The following is a 12,878-nucleotide window of genomic DNA, read 5'->3' as shown; positions in this document are numbered from 1 at the left end:
CATTTGGATGCTAGGATAGAACAAAGTAGGAGCTCAAGTTTTGTTTGCATAATTAGGTAGACAACAGTGACACTAAAGAGATGACCATATTACATATCAGAAAACATTAGGATATGTTTTCGTAGAAGTGGGTCATAATGGCTGAATTTTCTGACTCCAAAGAACCTCCAGATAGAAAGAATTTTAAGAAGTAGAAGTTCATTAACTGTGTTTTGATTTGATTCTGGGCTTGATAAGCAGGAACTTAACACATTGTGGGCAGATCACGAGCATTCTCCCGTTTCATATTACACAGTATTTTACATAATGTTAAAGGCATGCCTTAAAATTAAATACCCATTGCATTTTGAAGTTATTTATTACATGTTCTTACAAGCTATTATCTTTTTAAAGTATGAGACTTTGTAAAACCTTTTTGTACTCGTTTACTAGAAACTTATCTGGCCACTGGGTAAAGCTGGCAACAAAACTACTAGTGCGCAATGTGTTAAGTAGTCTTCCTGATGCCTAGAATCGTAAGAGCAACCCCTCACATGAAGGATCTAGAGGACTATATGGTACATTTGGTTTCTATTGAAACAATAGAGCAGCAGAGCAGACAAGAAGGTCAAGGAGGGGCACTCATTATACATGCAGTTGTAAAGAGGATCTTGCCATAGTTCCTCAGAAATACAGACCTTTTCTCTGGAAAGAAGATAGAGACAGAGTATAGTCAACTGGAATGTGCCATACCACCTTTGGTTGACAGCTATGTTTGTTATTTTCTTACTTACAAGGCACAATATTAGTTAACATGCTAACTTTTTGTCTTGCTTTATATCTTAATATACTTCCATTATTGGAAGTTGTTATATGCAATAGTAAATCATGGATTGAAATAATTTACCTTGGGATGAAAAGCAAAGCACATCCCAGGAGCTTGACGAGATATCAAAGCTTCACCTTTCTTTTCCTTTTCCCCTCCTCTTCTGCTGATGATGGAAGTAGTTCGCTTCAAACGCATCAAATCTTTATTTAAAGAAAAAATACAGTACATTTCTTAGGTCCCCCAAGGGTTTCAAATCATGAGATGCACAGATTTTTATTTCCTTCATGGGGAGATATTAGTGTGATTTCTCCCTTTGATCTGTTTTTTCATGGCTCTGAAAATATAAGGTTTTAAGTGCTTTCCCTGGGACCAATTTGGGGTATTTAGTAGTTAGAGGAAGCTAGGATGGTGAGTGGAGCAAGTACATACCAGGGGAAGAAAATCAATTGCCATATGATTTAATACATATATGCTGTTTCTGCTACATTGGTGCCATAATTCCAAGCAATTATATAGACATCTGAATTAATTTTTAGAATGAGGCAGGGAAGAGATAAATAAATGGAAAAAAAATAATGGGAGAGAATAGGGGAAAAGGTTTCCTGCCTTAGAAAACTAAGTTTGCAAATATAATAGTGTTGTTTGAGAGTGTTAACTAGTTTCAACTGAAATCCTAAACTGTCCCCAAACCAGTTTATTAAAATTATTTCAGAGTGGTAAAAAAAAAAGAAAAAAATATATCTTATTTATCACATGAAAAAGTATTGTAGATATAATATGTCCCTTCTGCAAATAATGATTTCTGCCATCTTCTGCATGTGATTAGGTTAAAATTAGCACATACCCAAACTAGATGCTTATAAAAAAAATGACCAAACCCAGTTTTATTTTCTTATTTAGCAAAACCAAAATTTTTCACCTCTTATACATGGTTTACTAGGAATTTTTAATTCAGCCTGTAACAAGAGAAAGATAACTTGATATCTGTTTATTAGTAGTATTTTCTTTTTACCATAACAGTCCAGTCCTTTGCGTATAATCCATTTGGCGATTCTTCCGTCTGCTGATATAGAAACTAGTATTTCTCTCTTGTCATCACCTGTTGTTCCTCGATCTTGTTCTATCCACTGTAGTTGCCATATAGGTTCCAAATGTTTTTGAGGTGATTCACTGAAACAGAGAAAAGTACTAAATATATACTCATTATAAGAATTTTTTAAAAAAAAAAAAAAGACTTAGAGGGAGAAACCAAGATGGTGGCATAGGTAAACACCGGAGTTTGCTGCCTCGAACAACCACTTCAAAAATACAACTAAAAGATGGAACGGACATCATCCAGAACCACAGGAAGGCTGGCTGAGTGGAAGTTCTACAACTAGGAGGAAAGAGAAAAGCATACCGAGACTCAGAGGAGGCGCAGTGCTGAAGTAAAATACTAAGGTGCGGAGTGCATGCGGAGCGGGCTGGCGGCTGAGGGCGTGGTTGTTGTTTTCAATTGGGAGGGAGTCTCAGGCTCTGAGCTCCAGTTCCAGGTGAGTCTCTAGGGACCCAGACTCATATGGGAGAAGCAGGACTGTCTGGCATCGCTCAGAACCCTAGGGCAGCTTTCTCTCCGTGGGGCTTGCAGCGATTACTGGGACACTGAGAAACAGAGCCTCTGAGGGCAAGACTGAGAACAGCCATAATTGCTAACCCCGCCCTGTTGATCGCATGGGACCCACCCCGCCCAAGCCCTGCAGGGAGACTTTTGCTGGATAGCCTCAGGCAAAGGCTAGATTAGCACCTCCCTAGAGATCCAGGAGCCAGGAAGCCCAGAGGTCAGAGTGGGACCATCCAGTTTGCAGCTCCGTGGAACCATAAAAGACACACTCAGGGGGCAGACTCAGTGAGCACCAAAGCCCCATCGAAGCAAGTCTAGCCCCAGAGGGGTGTCTCCAGCACAGAAGTTCTCCCACTGCAGACACAGCTGATTCTCACGGCCAATTGGCCTGGAGGTCAATTCCTCACAGTGATAACTACAACAATCAAGGCTTAATTATAACAAGACTGTGCACAAAGCCCATAAGGGGGTGCACTAAGAGTGTCTACCTCAGGTAATTGGGACACTTAGCACAGAAAGGTACTCTATCGACACAGCGAAGCATAAAAAATGCTGAGACAAAGAAACAGGACACAAACGACAGAATTGGAGGAAAGAAAACTCCTGGATATAGAGTTCAAAACCACACTTTTAAGGTCTTTAAAGAACTGTCTAGAAGCCACTGATAAATTTAATAAGGCCCTCGAAAAGACTGGTGAGACCGTCGATAAATGTAGTGAGATCCTCAAGAAATCTAATGAGACCCTCGATGTTGTGATAAAGGACCAATTAGAAATTAAGCATACACTGACTGAAATAAAGAACATTATACAGACTCCCAACAGCAGACCAGAGGAGCGCAAGAATCAAGTCAAAGATTTGAAATATGAAGAAGCAAAAAACACCCAACCAGAAAAGCAAAATGAAAAAAGAATCCAAAAATACGAAGATAGTGTAAGGAGCCTCTGGGACAGCTTCAAGTGTACCAACATCAGAATTATAGGGGTGCCAGAAGAAGAGAGAGAGCAAGATATTGAAAACCTCTTTGAAGAAATAATGACAGAAAACTTCCCCTACCTGGTGAAAGAAATAGACTTACAAGTACAGGAAGCACAGAGAACCCCAAACAAAAGGAATCCAAAGAGGACCACACCAAGACACATCATAATTAAAATGCCAAGAGCAAAAGAAAAGGGAGAATCCTAAAAGCAGCAAGAGAAAGAAAATCAGTTACCTACAAGGGAATACCCATACGACTGTCAGCTGATTTCTCAACAGAAACTTTGCAGGCCAGAAGGGAGTGCCAAGAAATATTCAAAGTGATGAATACCAAGAACCTACAACCAAGACTACTTTATCCAGCAAAGCTATCATTCAGAAGTGAAGGCCAGATAAAGAGCTTCACAGATAAGAAAAAGCTAAAGGAGTTCATCACCACCAAACCAGTATTATATGAAATGCTGAAAGGTATCCTTTAAGAAGAGGAAGAAGAAGAAAAAGGTAAAGATACAAATTATGAACAACAAATACACATCTATCAACAAGTGAATCTAAAAATCAAGTGAATAAATAATCTGATGAACAGTATGAACTGATGATTGTAATAGAATCAGGGACATAGAAAAGGAATGGACTGACTATTCTTGGCGGGGGGGAAAGGGGTGTGGGGTGAGGGAAGAGATTGGACAATAATCGTGCACCTATGGATGAAGACAGTGGGTGGGGAGTGAGGACGGAGGGTGGGGTGGGAACTGGGTGGAGGGGAGTTATGGTGGGAAAAAAGAGTAACTAATGTCATAATCTGAACAATACAGATTTAATTAAAAAATAAATAAATAAATAAATAAAAATAAATAAATAATTAAAAAAAAGACTTAGAGTACATGTGATAAGGACAACACCATAGAGCACTATAACCTACTTATAGAGTGCTTTTATTGTTGAAAACTGGATTTTTAATTTAAATATTTTGAAAAACAGGAAAAATAATCACTTTGACACCTAATATTCACTGCCGTTTTTCTCATTTCTTAAAAAGAAAATTGTTACTACATTAATTCTATTGGTTCTCATAACAAACACAAAAGCAAATTATTTCCTTTCTTTTAAAAATGTATTTCACCTATTCTATTCCTTTTATTTTTCCCTAGTTAAATTGTTTAAATTTAGCTCATTTTATACATATTGAATATTAAGTATCTTTATCTTTATAAGGATTTTTCGTAGTTTAAATGAATAAGTTGTTTAAGTTTTATTCACTTCTCAGTGAATTTTAAAATCACTTGTCAGATTACTGACTGCTCTGTTCCTAGTACTGAATCCCTTGATTTTCTTTTATGTGAACTCTCCAAAATAATAGTTCTGAATCTTTTTAAAATCATAGATATCTTTGATTTTATGGTAAAATTTATGGACCCTCTTCCTGGAAACAAGCAGAAAGGCCCTCACTTACAAAACTATGCAAATAATTTCAAAGTTAAGCATAAGTACTTCCGTTTTAATGCCTATTTCCATTCAGTTCCAGCAAAGTTTAGTCAAAACTAATATAAATATTCTACCTCATTTTTGCCCCATTGATATATGGTCTATTACAAAAACCTAGTATATTCAATATCCTCCTCCCCCTTTAACTTTTTTATTTTCTCAATATGACTCATTTATTTATTCATTTTTTTTCCTTTTAAGAGTTCTATATCTATTTCTTTTTCATTAAACTTATTGGGCTGACATTGGTTAATAACATTAAATAGGTTTCAAGTGTACAATTCTATAATACATCATCTGTATATTGCACTGTTTGTTTATATTCATACATTCATTCTTTTTCTTTTAAAAAAATATATTTTATTGATTTTTACAGAGAGGAAGAGAAAGGGATAGAGAGTTAGAAACATCGATGAGAGAGAAACATTGATTCAGCTGCCTCCTGCACACTCCCCACGGGGGATGTGCCCGCAACCAAGGTAGATGCCCTTGACCGGAATCGAACCTGGGGCTCTTCAGTCTGCAGGCCGATGCTCTATCCACTGAGCCAAACCAGTTAGGGCCATTCATTCATTCTTAAACACTGTAATCCTGTTACATATCTGATATTATGTGATGGATGTATTGATCATGCAAAGATAAACAAGACTTACTGTTTGCTCTCAAAGAGCTTACAGCCTCCTCAGGAGAATGATATATACATAAACAATTTATATACAACATGATGTGTGCTGTGATAAAGTTGTGTATAGCATGCACAAAAGAAAGAAATGGGAATGTTTCCTTGAGGAGGTGGTACCACAGCAATCAAGGATACAAACTTTCAGTTATAAGATGAGTCATTTCTGGAAATCTAATATATAGCATGGTGGTTATAGTTAATGATACTGTATTGTATACTTGAAGTTTGCTAATAGAGTAACCTTAAGTTTTCTCACCACACATGCAAAAAATAGTAACTATGTGAGGAGATGGATGTGTTAATTAATTTGATTGTGGTCATTTCACAATGTATACAAATATTCAATCATCGCATTGTACACCTTTAAAAAATCAGTGTACAACCTAAATATATATAATTTTTCAGTTATACCTCAATAAAATTGAGAACATTTTTCTTTAAAAAAGAATAAGCATAAAACTTTCAAGCCAAAGGAAATTTGTTGGTGAGGTGGGCAGAGGAGATAAAGGAGATATTAGGGCAAAGCATTCCAGCTGGAGAGAAAATAGGAGAAATTATTAAATGTTTGAAAAATAATGGTACCATTCTCAGTAACAATGTAAACATTCACTCAAGACCAAATAACATTAAATTTTTACTTCTCTCTAAATAAGCATATATTCTACATTTATCTAATTCTTGGATCCTCACCTGCTATCCAGAACTGGAACATTAACATTGCTCTGTACATTATAAACCGCAATGGTGCCATTGTGATAGCCAACTGCTAAAAGATTAGGAGTTCCAATGGAAAAATCCACAGCAGTAACTCCATATGGACTCTGATAAATACGTTCTGGCCACTGAAACAAAAATACTATATTACATGTTAAAGTTGGTTTTGTACACCACGGTAGGTAGGGTCTGATGATGGCTAAAGTGTAGTCTAGTGCCAATGGGGATGTGAGAAGAGTTAGTCTACATTAAGTTACTTTTCTCTTCCTAAGTTGCAGTACAGATGAGAACAAAACCTCCTTTCCCTCCCTTTGATGAATTCTCAGAGCTCAATAATTTTAAGAAATACAAGATGGGCTTCTACAATAATGACCATATATTGGCAACTTTTCAATAGTATTTGTTTGATCAATATAGGACTACATTCTTAAAGAAACAATAATGGGCTCCAAACAAATGACCTAACATATGTGTTCCTATCTGCTCCAAACTCACTAAGGTACTTTCCTAAAATTCTGTCAAGCATTTTATTGGTTTGTTTCAATGTCTAATCTAAATACTTTCTTGTTTTTAACACCCTATTGGAAAAGAAGACAGCCTACTGATGATGAATCTTATATCAATCCTTCTACCTGTTTAAAATTGCTTCTTCCTTTCTTTTATGCTATATAAACCCATCTTTCTAACAAAAGTGGGAATATTTATAAAAACTCTATTTTCATATGATCTTCTGATCCTTTTCTAAGTTTTTTACTTTACATTTCAGTTGTGAATTAAAACTAAATGTAAAGCTATAAAGTAACAAATTGACTGGGGCTATTTAGCACACACACATGCACACACACAAATGGTTGATTCTTATTTATTCTCTTTGAAAAGTTCATGGCAATAAGATGGTCATATTAACCTATTTTATATCAGTTGAGGATAACAGAAATCTATCTTATAGGGTGATAAGGAGTTATTCATATATTAAGAAACAACCCAGTATTAAATGAAATGTAATTTTCAAAGGATTTTTTTTTTTTTTGCAAATTCATTCTTTGTAATTAGCCGTGATAAACAATAATGGTTCAACTCTGGATCAACAGATATAACAGTACATAGTATATGCTCAATAAATATTTATTGAATGAACTTGTAAATTAATTTACTTTAACCTATATCAAAAAGAACAAATTTTAATTATTATGTACTTAAACCAAAAAAAAAAAAATGGCTTGCTTGAACAACTATCTGCTTTATAATCATGTCAACATTTAATTAAATAAAAGTGGGTCTTCATCCTGTTTGGGTTACCATGGGATTCTTTATTGACCAGCAGCAAGCCAATCCTTTTTTTTGCTCTTTAAATCCAAAATGCCCATAGCCAACAGCCAAAAGGTCCTGAAAATCAGAAAATTGCATTTAATATAAGAGAGGGTGACATATAAATATTTGCAAATGTACAAAGATGCATATTAATGAACTGTGTTTATAATAGTGATAAAACATTTCAATTAAGACTTTTTCTAAATACTAGTATACCCTCTATTTTACTTTACACCTTCATCTTCCTAAGCAAAATTATAATGATAATCAAATTTTCAGATTAAACAATAAGTACCCCCAAAGAATGAATTGCTAACAAGTTCCTTTACATCTATAATAATAAAAGGATAATATGCTAATTAGACTGGACGTCTTCCGGATGGCCTTCCTGATGAAGCTGGGGCAGGAGGGAAGCCAGCACAGGTCCCGGGTGCCTGCCGGCGGCCAGAGGAGGGAAGCCCAGGTCACAGGTGCCAGAGGGAACCCGGTGCTGGCAGCCAGGGGAAGGAAGGTCTACTCTTGCACGAATTTTCACACATCAGGCCTCTAGTATTGAGATAATCTTCCAAAACTGCATTATTACATTATAATATCCCTTGGGTTTTTTAGAATGACCAAATCATTCTAAGTGTAAAATAAAGATATTTAAGGTAAAGACAGGTATCATAAAATGATGTGTCTCCTCCCTCAAAATTCATATGTAAAACGCATAATCCCCAATGTGATTATATTTAAGGACAGGGCTTTTAGGAGGCAATTATGGTAACATGAGGTCATAAGGGTGGGGTCCTAATCTTGTAAAATCAATGGCCTTTATAAAGAGAAAGACACAGCAGAGTCCTCTCTACCATATGAGGACACAGACATCTGCAAGTCAGGAAGAGAGGCTTCCCAGGAACAAATCAGCTGGCACCTTGATTCTGGACTTCCTAACATCCAGAACTGTGAGAAAACAAATTTCTATCATTTACGCCACCCAGCCTATGGTATTTTATGATAGCAGCCTGAGTTGATGAGTAAAGCAGGTCATTTCAAGACATGCTTATGTAAGTATAAACAGACAAAAGTTAATGATTGCCCTGGCCAGTGTGGCTAAGTTGGTTGGGTACATCCCATGCACCAAAGGGTTGCCAGTTGATTTCTGGACAGGGCACATGCCCAGGCTGCAGGTTTGATCCCCAGTAGGGGGCACACAAGAGGCAGCCAATCGATGTTTCACTCTTGCAAAATGAAGACAACCCACTGAATGGGAGAACATATTCACCAATGATACATCTGATAAAGGATTAATATTCAAAATTTGTAAACAACTTCTAAAACTCAACACCAAAAATACAGACAATCAAATTAAAAAATGGGCAAATGAGCTTAATATGCACTTCTCCAAAGAGGACATACAGATGATCAACGGACATATGAAAAGATGCTCAGCATCAATATAATCATCAGAGATATAACTGCAGATTATAACCACAATGAGAAATCACCTTAAACCTGTCAGAATGGCTGTCATCAATAAATCAGCAAACAATTGCTGGTGAGGATGTGGAGAAAAGGAAACCTTTGCACACTGATGGTGGGAATGCAGATTGGTGCAGCCACTATGGAAAGCAGTCTGAAGTTTCCTCAAAAAAGTAAAAATCAGACTGCCATATGACCCTGCAATTCCACTCCTGGGAATGTGTCCAAATACACTTGAAACACTGATTTGAAAGAATATATGCACCTTTATGTTCATTGCAGTATTATTTGCAAAAGCCAAGATTTGGAAGCAGCCCACGTGTCCATCAGTAGATGAGTGGATTAAAAAGCTGTGGTATATTTACACAATGGAGTACAAGTTGGCCATTAAAAAGAAGAAAGGCTTACCCTTTGCAACAGCATGGATGGGCCTGGCAAGTATAATGCCAAGTGAAATAAGCCAGTCAGGAAAAGACAAGTACCATATGATTTTACTTATATGTGAAATCTAATGATCAAAATACATAAAACAAAAAAATAGAAACAGATTCATAGATACGAAGAACAGACTGAATGCTGTCAGAGGGGATGGAGGTTGTGGGGGGCAGTGGGAGAGGCCTGGGTGAAAAAGGTGAAGAGGTTAAGAAAAAACAATATGAGAAAATGGGGGGTGGAGGGAGGTAGAAAAGGTAAAGAGGGGTAAATGGTGATAAAGAGACTTGATTTGGGGTGGTGAACAAACAATACAATATACAGAATAATGTATTATAGAATTGTACACTTGAAGTCTATATAATTTTATAAATCATTGTCACCACAATAAATTCAATAAAATAAAATGTTAGTGTATTCAGTTTCTAAATAGAATTCATATGTGTTTATTACAGTTATTATTGATTTATTGAATCTCACTTATCTATGAGATGTTCTCAAATATAGTGTTACAATGACAAATCCAAATTAAAAGGATTTTATTTTATTAAAAATCTTATACAGCCCAGCCAGTGTGGCTCCATGGCTGAGTGTCGAACTATGAACCAGGGGGTCATGGTTCCATTCCTGGTCAGGGCAAATGCTCGAGTTGCAGGCTTGATACCCAGTGGTGGGCGTGCAGGAGGCAGCCGATCAATGATTCTCTCTCATTATTGATGTTTCTATCTCTCTCTCCCTCTTCCTTCCTCTCTGAAATCAATAAAAATATATATATTTTACAGTGTTATTTAGTCTTCAACAAAAATGATTATAGAACTTCTGTTTTTTAATAACCATAACAACTATCATATTTGCACATAGCATCTTAAAAGATGTGGCAATAAAATAATAAGGCTAATTCTTAATCATACATAATACAATACAACTTAAACCAATAAATTAGTTTTGATCACTTTAAAAATACACTAAATGTTTATTGCCATTACATAAAAGCATTTTGGAATAACTAGTTGAGAATCATGTCTTCAGAAGCAGTTTATAAACCCCAAGAGAAAATAAGTATCCTTACTCTATAATCATTTCTTTTTTACAAGTAAATGAGCCATCCCCCAATTTGATGATTCATTTAATGAATGAATGGTCTTTCTCAGGATGATTTTTAGCAATTAGTACTTAAAAGGAAGAAACCTGGAGGTAGATGTTTGGGTTTGAACTCCAGCTGTTTTACTTATATTGTACAACTTTGGGCAAGTTGTTTATCCTTTCTGTGCTTCAATTTCCTCATCAACATCATGAAGCCTAACTCACAGAGTTTTTGTATCAATACAAGTAAAATAAAAATACAAATCTGGATACCTGAGTTTAGTAAATGTTGAAATAAATCGAATATATACTATATTCTACTTCATTTCTCAATATCTGATATGGATTCAGAGAGTGTCTCAAGTACATCTATTAAGATAAAAATGGCTGAAACCGGTTTGGCTCAGTGGATAGAGCGTCGGCCTGCGGACTGAGAGGTCCCTGGTTCGATTCCGGTCAAGGGCATGTACCTGGGTTGCGGGCACATCCCCAGTGGGAGATGTGCAGGAGGCAGTTGATCGATGTTTCTCTCTCATCGATGTTTCTAGCTCTCTGTCTCTCTCCCTTCCTCTCTGTAAAAAATCAATAAAATATATATTAAAAAAAAAAAAGATAAAAATGGTGCCCTAACTGGTTTGGCTCAGTAGATCGAGCGACAGCCTGAGGACTGATGGTTTTCAGGTTTGATTCCCATCAAGGACACATGCCCAGGTTGCAGGCTCAATCCCCAGTAGGGGGCGTGCAGGAGGCAGCCAATCAATGATTCTCTCTCATCATTGATGTTTCTATCTCTCTCTCCCTTCCTCTCTGAAATCAATCAAACAATCAATATAGATATATATAAAGATAAAAATGATAATGTATTTATATTAAAAGAGAAAAAATTTTTCATAATTATATGCGTTTTTCATTTTGAATCATGAATTTTCTTTAGAGGCATTTTAAAACTAGGGGTTATGTTTATTTAAATACTTGCTTAAATTAAAAAAATATTCATTAGGACTTGACAATTTCCCTTAAATGCTAGAGATGGAATTGTTAAAATATTAGATAACTTACTGGATTTGTTTTATTCCAGGCGAGGCTGCTCACATTAAGACCTTTGGTTAAGTCACAGGAAAAGGACCAAAGTCGTTCCAAATTGGCTGGTATTGTTGATTGTTCTTCACCTATTTCTATGTCTTCTTCCTCTTCCTTCTTCTCTCCTACCTCTTCACGTTTTTTACCTTCTGAAAGGTCTTTAGGCCCTTCAGGTTTTGGTTCTAAAATTAAATCAAATAAAAAGATTATCGCCTGGCCAGTGTAACTTAGTGGTTGAGCGTCTACCTATGAAACAGGAGGTCATGGATTCTATTGCTGGTTAGGGCATATGCCTGGGTTTCCGGCTCAATCCCCATTGTGGGGCATGCAGGAGGCAACCTATCAATGATTCACTCTCATCATTGATGCTTCTCTCTCTCTCTCTCTCTCTCTCTCTCTCTCTCTCTCTCTCTCTCTCCCTCTCCCTCTCCCTCTCTGAAATCAATAATAAGTATATATTTTTTTAAAAATAAGATTGTCTTCTTCTAATCTATAGGACCCTGCCAAAAGCTCCAAACAGCATCTCTATCTACTACCAACACTACAAGCACCATTGGATCTGCTGGATCAAGGTACCCCCAAATGACAGGGTACCTTGAATAGTTCTGCCTGGCCCTGTTGCAAAATCTCCTATTCTTCTGGACACACCTCAAAACTAGCAGCTTTTCAGGTAACTCAACAAATAAGGCAGAGGAGCACATCCAAATGAGGAATACACTGCCTCCAAAATGCAAAGAGGTCCATTAGGCACTGTGCCTCTTTTATGGTTGTAAGAAGGGCTGGGTAAAAGTATATCAATAAAACTGTTATAAACATCTATGTGTTAACAGAAGGGTTAGACTAACCCTACAGTTTTTTGTGTTGATATTAGTACCCACTTTTTTCTTATTTCTTGGTGTTAAATAAGGAAAAAAAATCATCATCATACTCAAGGTCATACTCCTGTGTCATCTTGTACAAGTTTCATGGTTTTGCATTTTACATTGTGATCTATGATCCATTTTGAGTTAACTTTTGGGTATCTAGATTCTTTATTTTGCGTGTAAATGTCCAACTGTTACACTACTATTTGTTGAAAAGACTATCATTTTTTCTTTTTTTTAAATATATATTTTATTGATTTTCTACAGAGAGGAAGGGAGAGAGATAGTTAGAAACATCGATGAGAGAGAAACATCGATCAGCTGCCTCCTGCACATCTCCTACTGGGGATATGCCCGCAACCCAGGTACATGCCCTTGACC

General features: G+C 36.4%; 1 protein-coding gene across 1 annotated transcript in view; it reads right to left on the bottom strand.

Annotated features, from left to right (window-relative positions):
- The window catches only part of DNAI4 (dynein axonemal intermediate chain 4), a 58,017-nt gene that overhangs the window by 11,644 nt on the left and 33,495 nt on the right, over positions 1 to 12,878 (bottom strand). Inside the window, exons 9-13 of the mRNA XM_081087621.1 lie at positions 11,614 to 11,816; positions 7,567 to 7,653; positions 6,244 to 6,395; positions 1,821 to 1,978; positions 887 to 1,008 (exon numbers count right to left, since the gene is read on the bottom strand). Of these exons, the coding sequence (XP_080943747.1) occupies positions 887 to 1,008; positions 1,821 to 1,978; positions 6,244 to 6,395; positions 7,567 to 7,653; positions 11,614 to 11,816 (722 nt within the window). The remainder of the gene's footprint in view (positions 1 to 886; positions 1,009 to 1,820; positions 1,979 to 6,243; positions 6,396 to 7,566; positions 7,654 to 11,613; positions 11,817 to 12,878) is intronic.

Source organism: Myotis nattereri (genome assembly GCF_964212035.1).
Source record: "Myotis nattereri genome assembly, chromosome: 3".
In the NCBI taxonomy this organism is placed as follows: domain Eukaryota; kingdom Metazoa; phylum Chordata; class Mammalia; order Chiroptera; family Vespertilionidae; genus Myotis; species Myotis nattereri.
This window is presented reverse-complemented; position numbering and strand designations above follow the sequence as displayed.